The 22,056-nt window shown below is 46.0% G+C and overlaps 1 protein-coding gene across 1 annotated transcript in view; it reads left to right on the top strand.

Annotated features, from left to right (window-relative positions):
• The window catches only part of NDST4 (N-deacetylase and N-sulfotransferase 4), a 64,643-nt gene extending 51,101 nt beyond the window's left edge, over positions 1–13,542 (top strand). Inside the window, exons 7-15 of the mRNA XM_005429556.2 lie at positions 2,522–2,704; positions 3,596–3,692; positions 3,793–3,916; positions 4,781–4,955; positions 5,830–6,000; positions 7,322–7,431; positions 10,182–10,284; positions 10,503–11,000; positions 13,184–13,542. Of these exons, the coding sequence (XP_005429613.1) occupies positions 2,522–2,704; positions 3,596–3,692; positions 3,793–3,916; positions 4,781–4,955; positions 5,830–6,000; positions 7,322–7,431; positions 10,182–10,284; positions 10,503–10,622 (1,083 nt within the window). The 3' untranslated portion in view covers positions 10,623–11,000; positions 13,184–13,542. The remainder of the gene's footprint in view (positions 1–2,521; positions 2,705–3,595; positions 3,693–3,792; positions 3,917–4,780; positions 4,956–5,829; positions 6,001–7,321; positions 7,432–10,181; positions 10,285–10,502; positions 11,001–13,183) is intronic.
• The last annotated feature ends 8,514 nt before the right edge of the window (positions 13,543–22,056 follow it).

Below are 22,056 nucleotides of genomic sequence, written 5' to 3'. Positions count from 1 at the left end.
GTTTCAGATACCAGCAGAAAGGAATCAGCCAATCTTTTATTCCCAACACAGAATTGCCATCCTTGAGATTGTGTCGCACTCCAGCTGTGCCCTCCAGAGGCAGGTGGCTAATCTTTGTCCAAAACCAAGTACTTTTAGCTAAAGCTGTGCTAAATTTGGCAGCTACAGGAGGGAAAAAAACCTCTTTATTGTGAATTAATAGGGCTGTGTATCCAGAGCAAGCACACAAACTCTGAGTACAGGATATAGTTTCAAGGCACTGGTTTTTGTTCAAATAATTTTTTTAAAGCCCTTTGTTTCTCACTACTAACTACTGTAGGTTTCATTTTCTATAACACAAGCCTGAATATACAAACATTCCATATAGAGAAAACACCATTCCATATAGAGAAAACACTGTATATCTAAATTCTAGTTGTAAGTGATGTGAAATAGCCCTAGAGACAAAAACCACACAGTGAAATGGTGTGATGGTCCTGCCATTAGTTTGCAAACAATCTGCTATCATCCATGCTCTAAAGTGAGCAGTTCAAACCCATCACCTTTCATCCCCAGTGATTTGGAGGTAGATGACAAAGAATTAAATCCCATTTTACTGCATGAATAATGCATCATATCTGGGGCTTTTTCACTTCCAAAAAACCACTGGAGCAAAAGAAGTCAAAAGAGTGTCCAAGATCTTTTGACTCCATGAAGAGTTATTAACTAGATCTTTTAAATTGGTTTGCAACATAATGAAACTCCCAGAATAAGCAAATACTCATCTCCTACAAGTACATTTTAACATTAAAAACAATCTCATCCATTTCCAAGGGTAAACAAAGCACAACGAGCAAACAGATTTACTTGCATACTTCATTTGGTGCAATAACATTAAATGTCATTTAGCACTCATCAAACAAATGCTCCAGAAGCAAGGTGATATTCTCCAGCAACATTTCCTACAAGTGTTTTCCTTTGCAGCACTTTAAAACCGTTTGCAGGACGAACTCTGCACATTTGCAGGAGTTAAACTAGCAAGGATCTCTTTGTGTTGGCTGGGGTTTATTTTGTGAGGAGAGGATGATTTATTACCTTCCTTATGGTTTCTGGGGTAGTACTTAGAGACATGCACCAAGTTCAGGGTAATTTTAAGATTCACTCTGTTTATGTCAAACATTTGGGGTCATAAAACACACAAGCACTGGAATCCACCAAATCAATCCACAGGAAAAAAAACAATTTGTACAGCTTCCAATCTCTGCTTAGCCCAGGCCCAGAGCAGAATAAAAGGGAAGAATAAATTACCTTTTGTGGCATAAAGTGTGCAGAATGCCATCCCACTGCAGAGGGGCCATGAGGGACATTTTCTCCTAAGCTCCATCTGTCTCCTCCTTGGAGGAGCACTAAAAGCTCCTTGTTAATAATTTAACAAACTGATGGAAACATTTCCAAGCACTGGGGGCTGGTGGTTAAAGAAGCACCACCTTGGCACAGCAAGAGGATGAGAGTGGGAAGCTGGTGGCTTCTCATCCCCTGATGGGCTAGGGACAAGCCTGGGACAGCAGAGCAGGAACCTGCAGGAGAGAAAGCTTTCTCTGCAGGTGGATCACTGCTAAAACCCTTCCTGAGACACACACAGAGGTATTTCAGAACTATCTCAAGCAAATCTGACCCACAGCCCAGGCTCCAAAGGACTGCTGCATAAACGCTGTCCTCCAGGCCTGGGTTGGGCAAGGCATCACTCAAAACACACCCAGAAACCCTCCAGCACACCAACTCCATTCATTTTGAATTTAAAAACTCAAAATCCACTGACCTGAACATGACTTCCACAGCAGCTTCCAAAAGAAGAAAGCACAACCTCTATCCCACTGTCCTCCGCATGACTTTATAAACTTCTCCCATTCCTAATCATCCCAGACAAGGCTCACCTGGACACAATTATCTCTGTGCAGAGCAAACCATTTACTGAGAACCAGGTGTCCCCACTGCTGCCAGGTGTCCCCACTATTGATAGCTCATTTCTTCAGAATGAGGCTGCTTCAGTCCCCCAAATCTGCCTGCAGCTGTGATCCAATTTCACTGTCAGTCCATCCCAGCTCAGGCCACTGCACTGACTAAAACAGCCAAGTGACAACATTCAGTTTGGTGCCATCTTCACAAAAGTAAATAATGACAATCTACAGGTAAAACAACCACAAAACTGAGTTTAATCACCTCGTGGAAAGAAAATGCTGGGAAATACATTGGTCACATTGTTCTTATAAACTCTCTTTATTCCTCTGAAATAAATCATGAGATCTACAAGGCAGTGGCCACGTAAAGGCTGATAACAAGAAGTTATATCAGCTTTAAGGAGAAAATGAAGACAGAGATACTTAGCTGAGATACCATCCTTCACAAAGCCTGGGAGTGTTTGTGTCAGAATTTATTCCCTTACTTACAGCCATGCTATTCTAGGCACACCAGCCAGCACCAGGGGGGGACAGCAAATTGGATTTTTGGTGTGCCATGCCTGAAAGGCTCCTCTTGCCCCCAGATCAGCATTTTCATGACCCACCTGTCCAACTACGGCAACGACCGCCTGGGCCTCTACACCTTTGCCAACCTCGCCAGCTTTGTCAGGAGCTCCACAAACCTGAGGCTGCAGACGCTGCCCCCCGTGCAGCTGGCCCAGAAGTACTTCCAGCTCTTCCCTGAGCAGACTGATCCCCTGTGGCAGGTAAAGGCACCTCCTCTTCCTCCTCCAGCTGCAATCCCCTCATTGGAACGAGCATCTCTTCTTCTAAAAAGCCTTTTTCGAGCATGGGAATGTGAGTTCAACACTGTCATCTAACGGTTACATGTACCTGCCTTTTCTACCTGGAATGCCTTGAGCCACGCTGAGCTTGTGGTTACACAGGCTTAAATCCAGGAGGGCACCAAGGAAACCTGTGCAGTTAGTTAGGGCTTACAGTTGCCAAAAGGTGCAGAAAATTTCCCCTATAATTTTTAGCCCAGCTACAAAGGAAGTATAAATCTATAATATTTCCACTGGGCTGCAGCAATTCCGTTCAGCTGATGATTTTCTCCATCATATTTAGTTAATTTTATTCACCAGCAAAGTGTATCCTCTGTTACCTCTGCAAAAGCAGCACCTGTATGATAACTGCTTTGAAGAGCAGCCAGTCCCAACCTCTTCTGCAGGGCCTTTTGTTCACAGGTTTTTATTTTGCATTCATAGGTAGGAGAAAGATAAGGAGATGAATAATATCCCACATTTCTATTTTGTCCTTCCCTTTTGCATTCTCACGTAAATTAAAATTGGCACTAAGCCCCATGCATCCAGAGCCACTCTGACAGCTCAAAAAGTAATGCCTCAAAGCCATCCAGAGGCTTCCATCTGAAGCTCAGATGGAAACGTGATTAAATCAATGTTCCAATCTTTTTTTTTCCCCTTCATTTTCTTTTCTGCTAATGACTGAACCTTGTCCTCAGTCATTCACAGCCACTGTGCACACACTGTGGGATGTTGCTGCTCAGTGTAGGGCTCTGGCATTAGTGCAGAGCACTCAGACCCTGCAGAGGTTTCAGATCCCCAGTGTGATGGGCACCCCCACCTTTTGTCCTTCAGAACCCGTGTGATGATAAGAGACACAGGGATATTTGGTCCAGAGACAAAACTTGCGACCACCTGCCCAAATTCCTGGTGATAGGACCCCAGAAAACAGGTAAGGAGCACAAGGAGAGCATTTAAAAGTTTCTACAAAGTCAAAGGTGCTTTTTTAACTTTTCAATATTTCCTAATGGTGCCTCTTTTCGTTGTCATAGGAACAACAGCCCTTTATTTATTCCTTCTGATGCACCCTTCCATTATCAGCAATCTCCCCAGCCCAAAAACTTTTGAGGAAGTTCAATTCTTCAATGGCAACAACTACCACAAGGGAATTGACTGGTAAGAAGAATGACAAAAACGAGGTGTCCATTCTTAATGCATGGAAAATCACAGTGGAACAGTTCCAGGAGTGGGTGTGACATCCCCTTAATTACTGGATGAATTTGTTATGCTGGGAATTATCAGATGGAAAGAGAATCTAATTGGTAATGATGGGGCATTTAATCAAGCCCCTAATTTTGTTTAGACATTACAGTAAGAAGTTTCTGAGTTTTCACACAAATGAATGCAAGAGGCAGTTCTGTCATGAGTTCTGTCTTCATGCTGAATAACATCTCTGTCTTGTCATAGCTGTAGCTGCACTGTTCCTTCCAAAGTGGCTTTTCATGAAGTGAGGTTCCATTTATCTCTTCTCAAGGATCCATCCAATCAATTTTAAATGGAAAAAAACATTCAAAGCCAAAATTCAAATCTTGCATTCTGAAAGCGTCCAAAAGCAAAGATATGTCAGTCCCAAAATGAAGTACTTCAACAATGTTAAAATTAAACAGTTTGACATTTAAATGTTGACATTAAATGTTGACATTTTGAAGCTTTTCCCATTTTTTTTCTGCAGCTAAAACTGAACTCACACCAAACTGGTGAAAGACATCCCTTTGACACTGAAGTTATTAGCAAAAATCCCATCCATCACAGGAAAAACCTAATTACCAGACTTCATGAGGGCTTTAGCTATTACCAGCACCAGCCAAGAGCCAAGATGCACTCGGCATTACTCCAGTCTGGGCTGAGCTAAAAAATTCAATTTTGCTTCTTGAGAATTATGTCTGAAAATTCCCCTTGTCACCCACCATGAAATGGGAAGCACGGGGCCGTGACCCTGTTGTGCTGCTGCTCATTCTGACAAGTCTCTTCCCCTCCAAGGTACATGGAATTCTTCCCCACTCCTTCCAACACCACCACCGACCTCCTGTTTGAGAAAAGTGCCAACTATTTCCACTCTGAGGAAGCTCCCAAGAGAGCTGCTTCCCTCATCCCCAAGGCCAAGATCATCACCATCCTCATTGACCCGTCGGACCGCGCCTACTCGTGGTACCAGGTATGGAATCCTGTGTCCCCAGGAATGCACAGCGGGGCCACTGCCAGGGGATGCTGGTGGTATCAGTGGGAATCTGTGTCCTTGGGCAAGTAATGGGAGTTGTGGCACAGCCTTGGCACCCCGTGGGAGCAGGAGGGTGCTGGATGCCAGGTTTGCAGCTGGCACCTGTGACACCGGTGCCAGGAATGATGAAAGTTCCCAGCACAGAGCTGCCACCAGCTGGAAACAAACAGTTTAATCTCTACAGCTGACAGGGCACAGAGGGAGAGCACTGCTCCATGCCCAGGGAAAGGAGCCCAGCCAGGGAATCAGAGCTCTTGATGCTGAGAGTCCGGCCCCACTTCCCTCCCCCAGTGTGTGCTCAGCAGTGTGCAGCGGTGCTCAGATGGACCCAGCATCTCCTGAAGTTTCCAAGGAGGTAAAAAGAGCTGTGACTGGAGACACTGGCTTTTTTCTCTCCTTGGAAACAAAAGCAAGCCTGTTGTTTTCCCCAGGAAACTCCAGGATGCTCTTCCTTGCTTTTTACTGAGCCCGCACCCTTCTATAATCTGCACTATTTAAAAATTCTATTTTTAGGGAAATATATAAGCATGGTTGTGAAAATGGCACAGGCAAACACATAACGGAAACACTAAATGCAGTGTTAAAATAGCCTCAGATTAATAATGCTGGGATAGCGTGAAATACATCATTTCTGACCCTGCCAGCAAGTTCTGCAAGGAACAAAGCACGGCCGGGGCTGCAGTTTGCACCGGGTCATATCTCACTGGCAGCTTTCCAGCTGCCGAGGCAAAGCAGTAAAACAGTGATTTTTAAGATCTTTAAGATTTCAGGCTTCATCTGCAGCATCCCTGTGGCACGTATTTCCCTGCAGCACCAGCGCTCCCACGAGGACCCCGCCGCCCTGAGGTTCAATTTCTACGAGGTGATCACGGGCGGCCCCCGGGCGCCGCCGGAGCTGCGGGCGCTGCAGCGGCGCTGCCTGGCCCCCGGCTGGTACGCGCTGCACATCCACAGGTGGCTCTCGCACTTCCCGCCCTCCCAGGTAAGGGAGCCCGCCCAGCTCGGCCAGCCTTGGCACGGCCTAAAGCGGTCCCGAGGCTCCTGTGCCCCGGGAAAGCCGCAGCTGCAGCGTCAGACCTTGTGCCAGGGCTTTTCAGAAATAGAAATTTCATCCTGCTCCCTAGTCAGTCCCCATCATAGAATACTTCACATGTCTTTGATCCTCAGATGGAATTGGCCTTTCTCAGGGCTGGAGCACAGATTCCTTCTTTTGCCCCCTCTTCCTTCAGATATTTTATTGGATTGTCTTTTATAACCTTTGCCATGAAAAATTTACCTAAGCCCATAGATCTAAAGAATATTTCCATTGTTGAAGGAATAATTATAAAATAACCTAAAGCAAATATTTTAGTACTACAAAGCACATGCATGGGCCCTCTTTGTCCAAGGACATGGTCACATGGCAGTTCAGGTCTGTGCCTCCTGTCAGGCAAAGCTGTGAAAGGCTCTGTCAGCAGCAAGGATCCCCAGAGACTGCCCTGGGTGGCACAGAATGTGCTGAAAGGAGGCAGAGCTGAGCATTGCCTCAGCTTTGTCAGAGATCTGAGGGAAAAACAAACAACAAACAAACAACAAAAAGAACTAGGAGCTCTGCCTTCTTGCAATCCTCATTTTTCTTTTTATCCAGCCTCAGCTGTACTAAAGAGAAGAGAAGCAGGTCAATCCCATTTCCAGGAGAAGGGAAGAAATCTCAGTCATTTACTTCCTTCTTTCTTCTCTGGCCTTTGTACTCTTTCATAAATGGGGAGGGAGTCCTGCCCAGAGCTGCTGAGCTGGCAGCAAGGGCAGCATTGCCCTGGGAGCAAACAGGCCACGTCTCCTCCTTCCTCACCTCATCCAAACTTATTCCTCCAAAGGAGAGGAGGATGTTCTGGCAAACTCTGAGCATGCAGAGGGTGCTGAGCATCCCTTGCCCTGTTCCCTGGGCTCCTCCTCTGCCCTCACCTGGAGCTGCTGCCTTCTCTCCTCAAGATTTCCCACAGACACATCATAAACCTCAACAATATTTTACATCCTTTCCTTATCTCTTTTCTCAGAATTGTCTGACTGTCGGGTTTGGCTTGGGAGGTTTAACTCCTGCATTTGAACAAGATGCACACACAGAGTTACAACGCGCCCACCTATGCAAATCCAACTCAATAAAGTAAAAAGCAAACCTAAAAAGGAGTTTGTCCACATGAATGCCTTTAGCACTGTACAAAGTTGTGCTAATTTAAATCCTGGTTATCACAGAAGTGAAATAATGCCATTTTTTGGTTACCCTTAGTCCTGTTTCCAAATCAGTGCCATATTTACCCCTGCAGTTGCTCATTATTGATGGACAGCAGCTGAGAAGTGACCCTGCTACTGTGATGGATGAAGTGCAGAAGTTTCTGGGAGTCTCTCCTCACTACAATTACTCTGAAGCCCTAACGTGAGTGTATTCCCTTTCTTATCTGCCCTGTGGGATCCCAGGGCACATCCCCTCCCACCAGGATCCCCGCATTACTAATTACAAACACATCAGGACAACAATAACTTGGAGAAGCTTGGGGTTCTCTCCCATCAGTCTCCAGGAGCTGAAGCCTGCAGTGTCAGGTGTGGAAAGTTTGGCTTTATCATTCCAAAGGAGCCTGATGGCAGAGGCTGGGTGAGGAGCACCCCTTCCCTAATCCCATTTTCCTGTCTGGATTTCCATGTACAGCTGAGACTCCTGCAGGGGTGGGAGTGGGCTGAATTCTCCTCTCCCCTCTTAGTCCAGCAGAAAGTTGTAAGAAGCTTTTGCCCTGAGCCTCCCTGTGTGAGGAGCAGCATCTCCTTACAGCCCCAGCCCTGGGATAGCTGTGGTCTGGGAAGCCTGGCACTGCTTTTCCAAGCCCCTGAGCCAGCACATGGAGTGGGAAGCAGCAAAGCCTTTGCTTCACCTTCCCTGCAGGCTGGTCCTGAGGGAAACACAACCACAGACTTTGCAGCTGCCCCACACTGCTCCTCTCTGCTTGCAATTTCCATTTAATGTTTCCTCTCCTGGCAGGGTTCAGCTTATTTATATCACAGGTTCAAAGTAAGACTTCAGTGCTTAAGGAAGTTGCTCTGCCAAAACCTTTTTCTAGAGAAAGAATTTTGGATTTCAGAATGCAATTTTTTAAGTCACTGGTTTCCAAAGAGGGTGGAGGGGAGGAGGAGTCTGATCACAGAGCTGAGCTATTGATGCTTGAACAACTCACATCTGCAGTGCCTTCTGCTGGGTTTTTTAAATCCACACCCACAGACATACATCTTCCTTGCTGGAACTAAATTAAAGTCAGTGGAGTCGCACAGCAGGAAGAAATTTGGCCTCTCATACTGGTTTGGACAGGAAAAATGGATTGTAAACAGATCCATTAAATTATGCACTCCCTGTTTAGAGGCATCAAGAATGCAAATGTGCTGTGGAAGCCCTCACTTCTGCACGGATTTGGGATGGAAGGGGAAAATGCATTAAAGGGTGTAGCTGCTTTCTGGCAGGGCTTGTCAAAGGGGAAAAGATTGCAGAGGATTGTTCCCAGTCATTACTGCCTAACCACTGCACAGCACACATTCCTAAAGGTGTCAGGAAGCAGCCTAAGGAGCCAGTCCTGTGAACAGCACTGAGCAACAAGTCCATCACCCTGAGTAATTGTGTGAAAGTCCTGCAGGAGAATAAAATCAACCCAGGCAGAAGGGAGCCATGGGAGGGGAGCAGAGGGGCACAGAGGCAGGGCTGGAGGAAAACACAGGATGAGTGGAGTGTGCTTAGGAAAGTGTTCTCCCTTGGAGGGCTGCTGCATTCTGTCAGAGAGTGAGATCCTCATGGAGGCATTGCTTGGCTCTGCCCTGGCAAGCATTCCCTGCCTCTGGCATCAGGTACTGCCTTCCCAGAACCCTGCCTCTCCCCCAGGCTTGCTCTGCAGGGAAGGGAAGATAACCAGGCCTCCAAGGATTGCTGCTGACAGCTCTAAAACGCTCCCCTGTAGCTTTAGCCTTAGGGCTATCACTATTTTTAAATAAATACCTCCACTGTGCCAAATTACATTTACAGAAGCCCTAAGAGCTCTGTGATTTCTGAACATAGAGGGTTGAATTCAGCCCGAACTGTCTCACCCTCTTTTCCCCTTCCCAATTTTGCACATCCTTTTCATAATGTTCAATAAGCTCCTTCTGAGGCAGAAGGATTGTTTGGGGCATAGTTTTGCAGTTTCCCTTTTACCCAGCACACGATGTTGCTGCTCCTCTTGGGAAATCAATGCAAGGCAGCTGAAGCACTTCACCATGCAAGGACCAGATGGGAAAGGCCAAAGCAGAAATGAATCTATCATCAATATGCACATTTAATCAATGATTTATTTGTTTTTAATTGATACAGCTACAGAGACAATTTAGGAAACAAAGGTCAGGCTGCATTAATAGGCTGGGCAAGAAAAAACCCATGGAGAAGGTTCACCCTTCTCCTGAAATTCACTCACTTCTGCATCCGTGTCATAGGGACAGGGCAGGGGCAGAAAGGTGGTATGTAACTAATTAACTCTGTGCTCCAGCCAATTATCCTTCATCCCTCTCAAACATCTGCTAAGCAGCAAGAATGAGCAGTGTTTGGATGTTTTATGGCTGCTTCCAGTCCCAGAGCAGTAAATTCCAAACCCAATGCCACGTGGTGCCGTTCGTTCCTCAGCGAGCGCGTTTGCAAGCACTCATCCAAACCCCTTCTATCTCTGCATTTCAGACACCACAATCAAATGGCATGGCTCAGATAAGGCTGCTAAGACAGTGTTTATGCTACAATGCCATCCTAGGAAGGAAAATGGTATTGAGATGCAGTGATAGGGAGCAGCCAGCTTCTTCTTCAGGCACATTAAGTCATCAGCACCCAAGCAGCGCTTCCTCAGGAGACCTGCACATCACCCTGTGGGCTGGACAAGGACAACAAAAATGACCCACTGCAGGTAGTGGGGAAAACTTCCTGCCTTTGGGCACTTCCAAGGTAGATTTATGGGAAAAAATGAATCCCCAGAGTTTACACAGGAGAGGAAAGCTGTTTCCTACTCTGTCCTCAGAATTCCAGTCATCTAGAGAGATGTGTGCAGCACTAATTTTAGGCTAACACTGATGTCTCAGTAGCCAGGAGATGTTTCTGTAGCAAGGTCTTTTAAAAGATATGATCCTCCACAGGTTTGACCCTCAGAAAGGCTTCTGGTGCCAGTTATTGGAAGGAGGGAAAACAAAGTGCCTGGGGAAAAGCAAAGGTCGGAAATACCCACCAATGGACCAAGAGGTAAGGGCTGTTCAGAAATTTATGGGAGCAGTTTTAATACTGACCTTAAATAAACACACTGATTACTTTCCCCCCTTTGTTGTATTTTCACTGGGTTGATGTTTTTACAAATGAGAAACTTGAGCTTTGGAAGAGAGGGCATTGAGTTCCCCTGTGAGAGCCCATTTGTGGGGTGGGTCACCTCTAACCTCATCTTGGTTTGTTTCTCCCCCTCTCAGTCCCGAGCGTTTCTGTCGAGCTACTACCGAGAGCACAACGTGGAGCTGTCCCTGCTGCTGCACAGGCTGGGCCAGCCGCTGCCCTCCTGGCTGCGGCAGGAGCTGCAGAAGGTCAGGTAGCACCGGGGGCACCCGGCCCATCCCTGCCCGCTCTCCCCCCCCCGCTCCTCCGGCTCACTCGGCATCGTCAGGACAGGACCTCACGGACCCCGCCCTTCCCAGCGAATCCAGACAAACCACAGGAGAATAAATAAAAAGCCCCAAACCCAAGCCCGACAAGTGTTGGAATGGCCGTGCTGCCGGCGGAGCGGCACCGAGCCCTTCGGGCAGCTCCCGGACGCGCCCCCTGCATCCCGGCCGGGGCCGCGCCGAGCCTCGCTCCTCCCTTCTCCAGGAGGCACCCGGAACTCCGCGTGGGACGGACGGACACCGCATGGACAAACTGCAGTCTGTCAGGACACGGGCAAAGGATGGGAACGTCTCTCGCTGGACTGGCAGGTTGGTCATGCGCTGGGCTTTTCCCGCTTTTGTTTGCAAATCCTTTCACGTTCCCAGCAGGCCGTGCAGTGGGGCTCTGCCAGCAGCCCGGTATTGACAGCTCGGCTTCTGTCTGCAGAGCAGCGCTGTGCCTCTGAAACCTCAGGCACTGGGAGAGTCATTTAGGGTCTAAGTCTGCAAACTGGTGCAGAAAAAAAAACTTTAATTACCTTTTTCAGTGTTCTGGACACAAACAGTGTGCTGGAGCACAAACCCTTCCTGTAGACTTTTATGGAGTTGAAAGGACAAACACAGCCCCTGTATATCACATAAACATGTATGACATACATATCTTCATTCCTGAAAATCTGCCTTGTGTATCTCTAGATCAGACACACACTTAGTTGTAAATATCTGCTTTTAGTGCCCACAGGGAAATGAAAGGGTGGTTTACCAAAAATGTGACATGAGCTGTGCTTGGTTCTCAGAGCTGTGGGGGCAAGGTCAGCAAGGCAGGGCAGAAACTCCTTACTTGTCCTGGATGGAGGTCATTCCTCAGACCTGGAAGTGGTAAACACATGTATTTGTATGTAACATAGAAACCCACAATCCCTTATCTTAGAGCACTGGCAACACCACAGTTGACTGGAATAATGAGAGCTCTGGATAAGTAAGGCTTGGTCAGAGAAGAGTATCTAAATGGAGCATTTGATAGAATTATAGCTGTTAAAATGCATTAAAACTGGCTCCGCTTTAATTAAAAGAGGACTGCCTCACTCTTGATTAAAAGCTGAATAAACATGACACTGGTTTCAGGAGCTTTTCAAGGAAATGAGACAAACACTAGAGAATCCAGAAAATTATTTCTTGTTCTTAGCTTTTTGTTTAGAAAGAAGTCCATCTCTCCAGCTCTCAGCTCTGTAATGGCACCATGTCCTGAAAATCCACCAGATATTTTTATACCTGACTCTTATTTTTTAGGTTTGAATGGGCCTCACATTTCCGAGAGATCTCATGTTCCATTGAGAACTGACATTTGAATTGACTTCTTTATGTGTCACAAAGATGAAATAACATTATTTCCAGGTTCCACTCCCTCCACTTGTAACAGGACCCACCAGCACAGAATTTCTCTGCACCACCTTGTGACAGAGGAGCCTTTGTGAACTGCCTAGAAATGATCTCCTTTGCTTTTTTATGCCTTTTTATGTCACTGACCACATCATTGTTGGGATTCTTACAGACCAGCAAAACAAAGGCAGCAAAAATGCAACAGTTATTGATGGCGAGAGGGCTGTGGCTGGGAAAGACCCTGCTGGTCCTTCATTCCTGCCTGTCAGCCACAGGATTCCCGTGCTGCAGGCTGTAATTCAGAGTTTCACAGTGCTGCAGGGGGGCTGCAGCTGCAGTTTGCTCCCATTGCCCTGGAAATGAGAATTCCAGGATGTGACCCTGTGGGGCAGGCACAGGAGTCAGGGCCCGTGGCAGCAGAGCTGATGGTGAAAGCAGAGCTTTGGGAAAGCTGAACTCCTATAACTGAGGTTGTCTTTGAGCAAGAAGCAATCAGAACGGAATCCAAACCCCTCTAAATTATGCATTGACCTCTCAAGGTCTAAAATAAAGTTGCAGGATTAACTGCTCTGAGATGTTGTCTAATAAACCAGATTTCCTCTCTGATAGGGGAGCAGGCTGCCGAGAGTCCCCCAAACAAATTAAAATGGCGGAATTAGAAATTCTTGGGGGAGGAAGAGGTTGTGTAATGAAAGCTCTGATGGGTCCAGGCTCTCTGATGTGATAATGAGGCAGTGGGGATGTGCCCTGAATACAGAACAGGAGCTGAGTGTTTGCTCCTCTCCCTTCCCCCCCTCCCCACTTTGAGGCACGGGACGATCGGGGTTGTGGGGTGCTCATTTCCCCTCTGCTGGGCCACCCAAGAGGGAGACATCAACCACTCATTTAGCTCCCATCAGTAAGGAATTATGTTCACAATAGGCTTAAAATTGATGTTTCTAACAGGAATGTGAGTGTGTGACATCTGTGTCAAGCAGGGACATAAATCAGCAGTGACCACATGGCTGATTGATTGTACTGAACTAGGTAAAAGTCTGGGGTTTCTTTTACATAACTCTGTGTTCATGGGACAGGAATTTCCCTGTCAGACAACATTTCTTACACTGTCTGTATTTCTCTTTTTGTGCTTCCAGTTCATCCTTTTAGTGTGACTGCAAAGGTGTGGACCTGCCCACGGACTCGATTCCTCCATCACTCTCCTATCTAGAAAAGAAAAGCTGCCAAAAAGAAATCAGGATTTGCAAGCAACACAGATTCTGAAGTGTTCAGTGCTCCAGTGACTCGATAACTTTTATAAGACTTCTATGATTTCTGCACTATTTCAGAACAAATGACATCTTGTTGTTAGAGCTGACGAAAAACTTCACTGTCTTGCCCAAGCTCTTTTTTTTTTTAATTTTTCTTTCCCCTCCTACATGATGACAGCAAATCCAGTTGAACAAATACTTGGTGTTGAAGCAGAAGGAATTAAAATAAATTTTGATCACTCAAAGTGTTTTTGTTGGGGGGGTGGGGATGGTGAGGGAGGTCAAGGGCTGTACTTGCTGGAATTGTTTTAAATAATTGGTGTTCTCACAGCTGATTATGGGTTCTTCTCACTGCCACAGAATAAACACTTCTGATGGTGCGTTACAGACAGAGCTTTGCTTCTTCCCTTAAAGCTTCCTTCCCATTTCCTGAGCCAAAATCTGCTCTTCCACAGCCTCTGCCATCTATTTCAAGCCCTGCACCTTCCCAGCTCCTCCTACCTCAGCATCTCCCCTGGCTTCCACCCACCCTCAGCACGGCAGCCCCAAAATGTGGGATTTCCTGGCAAGGCCACTGACCTCCTCCTCCTCCTCTTCCTCCCAGGAGGGCACATGGATGCAGGCACGTCTGACCCTTCAGTATTTGTTACACGCATTTCTGGGCCTGCCCTCCCAAAGTTTGGCCTCCCTGCACCCCACGGGAGAGGGACATGCAGCCCCAAGCAAGCTCTTGCCCTAATTAAAAATAATTTCCTTCTGCTCCATTTGAGGACTCTTAAAAGGCCCTGATTCCAGCTACTGCAAATTCCTCAAACTGTGCACTCAGAAGTATGAGACAGCTCTTCTTCTCTCCCTAAAATCTCATAATGCTTCTATTTTTTATTATAAAATATTCATTTGTTTTACTGATCTGTGTCAGAATGAGGTTAAATCACAGCAGAGTCGAGGATTCTTTCTACAAACCTTCCAGAATAACTAATTCCACCTCCCAAGAGCTTCTATCATTGAGCAAATTAGAAATGACATTACAGATATCTCACCATAAGTTTTGCCCCTTTTTTTCCAGGTTTGCCTGGTGCTCGTAGACAAATTTTCAAAGGTAGCTAAATTTCTAAAGTATTTTAGGAGTCTAAATCTGTTTAAAAAATCCCAGAAAAACAAAAAACCCAAACTTGTGGGCCCCTATACTTGTAGGCCCTAAAAATCAGCTGCCTTTCCATCGGGCTTTCCAGGCCCAGGCAAATTTCCTGCCTCAGTCTTATTTAATAAAACAACAGCAGAATTCTTGAAAAATGTTACTACTTCCAGAAAATTCATGAATCAGACTATTCCCTCCTGGAACCCTGAACTAACTTGTGAGGTGATCTGTTTGTGTAAAGAGCTTTTCCTGTGTCCCCGGGAGGGGAGGGGAGAGGAGCTCTTTGTCAGGCCTGTAAATATCCAAGTCCCAGTCAGCAACTGATTTATAGAATGGCAGAAATGAATCCTGCATATAATTTATACTCCTATTTCCGCTCATGAGGAATTAAAGACTTCCCAGGAAACCAGATTGATATTTGCATTTCAGTCAGCTGCAGCTGCTGGGTGGGGAGAAAAACATTTAAAACATCTCAATAAACCCAGATCTGCCACTTTGGGTTTGCAAAGCTGTTTGTCCTGCTGCAGCTCCCTCTACCCAGACCTGGGCCAGTTTTATATGCTCCTATTTCATTGGGAATGGGAATGTGACATGTTAATACACAAATCTGTCTCCATCCCAGCAGGTCAGGGGGGTTTATGGGCTGGCAGTTGGAGTCAGCCTGGGGTTTTCTCAGAGGTTATTTTCAGCCAGGAGAAGGTCAGCAGCGAGTGGAGTGGGATTTCTGAATCTGAGTTGCAATTCCCTAAAATGCTGTGGGGGCTGAAAAGTGTGGTTTATAATTTGGGAGATAATTGCATGCCATTCAATTGACTTTGTACTTGCCACTTCTCAGAGTCTGGTGGATGTTCTGCTGCCTTGCAGAACTTATCTGTAACACACATCCCCTGTTGGTAATTTAGCTTCCCTTCAGAGGAGGAGCTGAGCTACAAGGAAGAGCTGGATGTTGGAGGAGATGAGTTTTTTCAGAACTTGCTCTGAGGCAGATATTTATTTACAGTTTTTCTTGAACTCTGTGTGTGTGTGTTTCACTGTGTTTGCCTTAGCTGGGGAATCATCTCCACATTAAATCTGCACACCCTCCAAAAGCTCACAATTCCCATCAGCATCAGTGACAATTAAATATTCTGGTGAAGGAGAGAATAAACCCCCCAACAGAAAATGTTATTTAATGACATTGTAGCTGCAGCACATCTTCCTGCAGAGCTTTGTGTAATCACACCAAGTAAGCAAAGAGAAATTATTCTGCAACGTGAAGCATTTAATATTTCATAAGCAATCTGATCTAAAAAAAAAAAAGGCACAAAATCACCTTTTGGGTACTTTTTTCTTTTAGGAGAAAGTTTTGTGTCTTAGATTTTGGGGTTTCTGCCTTCCTACAAGGAAGTGCTGTAGCCTGCTTCCCCTTTGTGCTTTCCTACTCACCCACACTCCTTGGGGCGACTTCTCATCATCAGCATCTATTCATTCACCTGCAAGTTTCAGTCCCAACTGAATTTCTTCCTTGGCTAACTTCTGCTCCCTGCTTCCAGAGAGGAAAACTGCAGATCTCCCAGGCAAGCATCACCTTTCATTTCCTAGACCATACCGCCTTCAATTACTTTTAGGTTATCCCAGTTAATTAAGACAATGTGTTCTAGGAGTGCTGAGGACCTCTGATGTGGTTTTCCTGCATCATTCCCACAGTTTTCCCTCTGTTCCAGTGCAGGGAAGCTCCTTGGTCATAAAGCAGAGCAGAGCTGGATGGCACCGTGAGTAAATCTGCCATCATTAGGCTGGGAGCTGCAGCTAAATTATAAATTGTCATCCTAAGTAGGAAGAACATTTTTATGGATCCTGGCTCACCCTCTGCAGACTGCAGCTATTTCCAGTAACTGCCACACAGAACACACTACAATTTGTCAGCTGCTTGGAAAAGGAGACTTGAGCCTGGGGACTTAATTCCCTTCAATCTTCTTAAAAGATATGATCCCAAACCTGGGGATGAAAGCTTAGCAAGGTACAGGGAGGCAATCCAAAGCAGCCAGGACAATCAGAAGGGACAAGCACCTCAGCACAACACTAAAACTCATTTCTCCAAAGGTCAGATGCACAGCCAGGAAGCCTCTTTTATTTCCCTCCACGTTAGAGAAGTGGCAGAGTAAGAAGCATTTGGAGGCTTGCCTGGATTGCTGTGGGAAGGTGTCATGTCAGGGCTTTAACACAGACCACGTTGTCACATTCTTTCTAAAGCCCAGCTCATGACAAGCCATTTTTTCCCCCCTCCCACATGGGACAAGCCAAGACATAAAATTTTGACAGACATGTTTTATATTGGTGACATCCTGTGACAGTGTTTTGGCTCTGGTGTGCAAAACATCTGTAGAACAGAGGGTTTTTATTGCCACCCGAGCCTGCTCAGTAGCTGAAGGTTTTAGTGTGGATCCTAAATCACCATTCCTGTAGTGCTGCAGATCCTTTTTTCCAAAATAGCTCCATATTTTGATAAACCCCAAGTGCTTTTACTTAAGGCTTGGCATGCTCACAGAGCCAAGCACTAATCAGAGAATGAGGTGAATTGTGCAGGGTGAGCCCGTGAGTGGGCCTAGAAGAGAGGCAGGAATCAGGGAAATACTGTAAATTAGAATGCTTGTTTATAGGGAAATCCCTAAGGAAAAGAACTGTGAGTCCTCTTGGAAAGCTCAGCAGTGTTTAGAAAATTTCCACAAAGACTTCAGTGCTTTTCCAGCTCTGACAGTCTGACAGCTCCAGCTCTGTCAGGAGCACAGGCTGGGCAATCCCTCACCCTTCCCTCCATGGGCAGGTGCTGACTCACCTGCGCTGGACCTGTCCAGGCTGTTTCCATCCACGCTCCTTTGGAAATGAGAAACTCTTTTTTGCCCCCTTTCACAAAGACCACCCTGAGGAATTGAGCTCTGAGCGAAGGGAAGCATTTACCAGCAGCCCACTCAGTGTGGGATTTTTTCATAAAATGTTCTTTGACAAAATACTGAGTGCTAAAGGAGAAATATGCCTCGCAGACTTGACTTTGCCATGGACCTATTTAATACTGGCACATTAAACACACTTTTATTTTACACATTAAAGAATATTAATTCTGGACACTTAACAGCGACACAATGAAGACATTATAAAATTTGGTAATGTGCAATAAAACTACCTTCCTAAGTGCCCAACCATAAGTACATCCACTTTCTGGTTTCCTTCCAGTGTTAAGTTTTGCACTCTTGCACCTTCAATTACAGAGCTTAGTGCCCATTTCAAATGACTCCATTTTGCCCACAGACAATTCCCTTCCATTTCGGCTGCCTTTTCCATTAGCCACCTGTTGATTAATGGCCTCAATAATTTATTCCTTCGCAGCTTTGTCGTTTTTCCAATGGAAAAGCTGAATTGTGGGGCAGACACCCACCCTCCTATGTAATAAAGGGGCAGAGGAAAACTCTGCAGCTCCTTGTGCTGGGATTACAGAGGGCTTTCCCATAAGGCAGGGGCTGGGCACTGCAGGCAAGTGTCTGCTGGGAAAGCTTGGAGATGCAGTTTGCTGCACTGCAGAGAGCCATCACTGCACTCAGAGAGATGTGTGGATGGAGAGGAGACTGTAAAGCCAAGGAGAAATTATTGAAAGCAGGGAATAGGAAATGAGTAACACATCCCTGAAGGAGAAAGCACTTCTTTGGAGGCAGAATTTTGCCTATGGAAAAGGAAATTGGGGTTCCTGGCAAACCACCTCAGGAAAAACAAGCCCACGAGATGCTCTGCAGGGTCCCTTCCAAACCAAACCCATCCATGATCCTATGAATTGCTATATAAAATCCAGCTGACTGACCTGGCACCTGTGGCATTTCCCAAATTAAAAGCATATTCCAGTCTCTCCTCACAGCACATAGGTTTCATGAACTCTGTCACAGGGTTAAGCTTGTGTCTAATTTAAGAGGTGACTGAGATGTATTATTTTAGCAAGTGAGAGTAGGAGAAAATTGGCAGTGGTGCAAAGAGTGAGTCCTCATGCAAGGGAATTCAGTGGCACAGGGATTGGACATCCTGCCTCAAGAGGTGCTTCTGCAGGGCCTGGAGCACAGGAGCAATTACCAGGTTTAAATACTCAGTGTTACTAAGTGTTGGAGGAGTGCTGGAGGTGCTTTCAGACATGAGCCAGCTGCTGGAAGCCAAACCAGCCTGGCATAGCTTCACCAGGAATTCCCAGTGCTGAGCGAGCTCCTGGGGTCCACCACAGCATCACCCAGGGACAGGGATAACCCTGGAGGTGCTGACCCACCTGACAGCTCCCAGAGGGTTTTTTTTTTGGCTGCAGACTCCCTGGGAAAGCCAAAGCTCCCCCCTTCCGGGTGCCACAATTAGCGCGGCAAATCGCAGCCTCGCTCCCCAGCTTCCCAAAATAATCAAAAGCCGTGGGAATCCGACCCTGATCTCAAAATGCTGCTCTGGAGCTGGAATCATGGAGGGCTTAAAAGCATAATCCTGTTATGGTGGCAGAGTTTAAACACTTTCCTTATCCACTGGAGCAGAGATGACAGCCAGCACCACGACTGGGCTGGGAACGCTCAGGAGGAGCGTCTGGAAAACCTGGGAGGAGCCTCTGGAAAATCCAGCCCCATGACTGTAGGTACAGCCAGGGCAGAGGAGGCTCATGGCCAGATCTGCACTTGTAGCACCACAGGAAGGAAGGAGAAAATAGGGATTGAAGGAGGAAACAGGGATCAAAGGGAAAAGCCGTGCTAATCTCCAAAATCCCAAATCGCCGCTTCAGGAATAAGAAGCGTAATGCCCTAAAATCCTTTGGCTGATCCCAAAACACCAGGATGACTCAAGGGTCCTGAGTCATAGACCACGCAGGAAAAGCTGCTCTGCTGAGTGGAGCTGCACAGAGCAGAGCTGAAATAAGGCCATTAGGGCTGGAAATAAGAGCAGGTGCTCAGAATATTCCAACAAATTTTCTCAACTGCTGGAGCTGAAAGGAAAGTTAGAGATGAAGAACACAGACCTCAAAATCAGGCATTGTGCCTCAAAGCAGCTGCCAACTCAAAATTTAATAATCACATGTAGAGTGCCAAAAGCACATTTGCTTTATTTGTCTTCCAACAGCATTTCCTGTCAGTGGGTAAAAATCCCAAACTCACTGCTACCATAAACTCATGGAATCAGAGAATCCTTAGGGTTGGAAGAGACCTTTAAGATTGTCAAGTCCAAACATGGCTATTAAAAGAAAAAGGGGAGGTGGGGAAAGCTCTGCCAAGAAATTAGCTAAGGTTTAGCCAAATTTAGCTAGAAATTAGCACGGTATGCAACTTCTCCTTTCCTCACACCTCTGAATATCTTGCAAATGTTCAACAGCAAATTCACAAAGTAACCTTTCATTTTCCTGGACTTGAGATGAGTATTTCTTTAGACAAGGGGTGAATGAGAAGTGGGATAAATATATGTCTATTGGTGCAGAGTATGGCAGGTTAAAAATAAGATCCCTCCAGTGCAAAGTTCCCCCTGTGTCAGCCTTCATTTCCCTACCAGCCCAGCAGTGAAGGAGGCACTTTTAATTAAGTGCAAGATAAGTATGGAAAACTGAGTTGGAGAAACAAGGTGGAATAGGATTATTCTAATCCAATGTGACATAATTAAATGCAGGAATCAGAGGCTCTTAGTGGCACAGAACTTGTTAGAGCCTTGAAGTGGGTATTTGCACTTCATTCTGACATGCTGCAGCCTCTTCACAAAAACAAAGCTTTTTCAGAAGGGATGAAAGGGTGACAGGGATGTTCACAAATCACTTGGAAAAAGAAACTAAGAAAAAGAAAAATCTTAAAACAACATTACAGCAAAAGGCTGTTTCTCAGAAACACCCAGCAAAACAAAAGCAAAAAAAAATCCTGGCAGCACTGATGATGACATTATTTTGACATCTTAATAATGATAATAATAATAATCTTCTAAGCTACCAGAAGGAAATTTGCCCTCTGCAAAGGTGATTCCAGGGAATGCCCAGGGAGCAGAGAATTTAAGGCAGAAATAAACTCATGAACTAGCAGCTGTATTTTGTGTCTGAGCTCCAGTTTTTGTTTGGTTAGTTTTGGTGGGTTTGGAGGAGGGGGGATGGAATGATCTTACATCACCCTGCAGTGATTGGGGTGGCTGGCTGCAGCTCAGGGATCTGCCCTGGAGCTCACTAACTTCTCACAGGAATTTTTATTTTCCAGCACCACACCTCCCCACACTGGCTACAAGAGCTACATTTAATTCCAGGTATCAAGCTGGGGTATTCCACTTGTTTCACTCATGTCCGTCACTTCTCATGGAGCTTCCCCAGACCACGAGAGGTGCCTGCTGCTGATGGAGACAATTCCAGCTTCTGCAGGGGCTCAGGAGATAAACAGGGATGGGTGTCCTTGAGGGGTGGCCTTCCTGCCCAGAAGGAACTCTTCTAATTCCAGAATATGCTGAGCACACCTGAAATTTTGAGTGGGAAAAGTTGTGCCAAGGCAAGGTCTGGCATGCTTGCAGTATAAGGTCAAATCCCCCCCTTGGAACACAGCTCCCACTTCCCATACCAATGAAAAGTAATCAGATTCATTTTTTCAGTAATTCAATACTAAACCAAATTCTCATTAGATTAATAGAAGGATGTCAGGAGCTGTCTTTCCAGGGTTGGGGTTTTTTTCCTGTTTTGGCATTCTGTCTCTTCTAGCTGTCATTCTTGTTTTCTCTGCTCCCAAGATGGGAAAAAAGGACAAAAGGTCAAAAAAGAAATATATTAGATTTCCCCACTGTCTAAAAAAATAAAAGAAGACCCATCATCCCAAGCTCTTGCCATGTTGTTTTGGGTTTTTTTCAGCTTCTCAGAAGAGAGAAATAGAGAAGCAAACCAGGCCATTACTTTCCTTTTAACAGGCTCTGAGACAGAGTGGGAACACACAAAAATTTATCCTCATCCCTTTCTGGGTAATCAATACACCTGAAGAAATGTTTGCTATCGATCCCCCGGCTCCTGTACCCTTGTGCTGGCGTCAACACCACATCCAAGGATCCTGGGTGGTGCAGTAACGGCAAATAAAAGGCAACATGTCTGTTGTGATATATTGATTACCTGGCTGCAAAACCATTGGGAAGAGTTATCCGTGGGTGCCTGTCTTTTATTGCTGTCAGAGCCACGGTGCTTTGGTTGGAAGCCCCTTTGATGCTCACATAGATCTGATCTTTAGGGCAGACAGAGCTCTGGGAATAAATACTATGGCTCATTTTAGCTGCCTGAGTATCAAACAGATTTTTTTCTGGCAGGCTTTGTTTGGAGCATGAGGAATTGTCTGTCTCCCGCTGTGGAAAATCTCCTCTCCCCACACAGGAGCAGTGACAGGACTGCTGAGGCACTTGGCTGATCAGTGATGGGCTCATCACGGGGTGATGTGCACAGGGTGACAATCCAGCCTGACAATCCCTCAGCACTGGAGAGGAAGCCCCTCTCCCACTGCATCCCCACTAAAATAAATGTGGATGTGACTCCAAGGCTGCCTGGACACATGGACATGGGAAAAGGAGGGACTATGCCTGAACTCAAGAATTTAAAACTGCCCTCCCTCCTCTGAGCTGGCCCCAGACATGAGAAACCAGC

This window comes from Geospiza fortis, unplaced genomic scaffold (genome assembly GCF_000277835.1).
Source record: "Geospiza fortis unplaced genomic scaffold, GeoFor_1.0 scaffold896, whole genome shotgun sequence".
NCBI lineage: Eukaryota > Metazoa > Chordata > Aves > Passeriformes > Thraupidae > Geospiza > Geospiza fortis.
The sequence above is the reverse complement of the archived record's forward strand: the minus strand, read 5'-3'. Positions and strand labels throughout refer to the sequence as shown.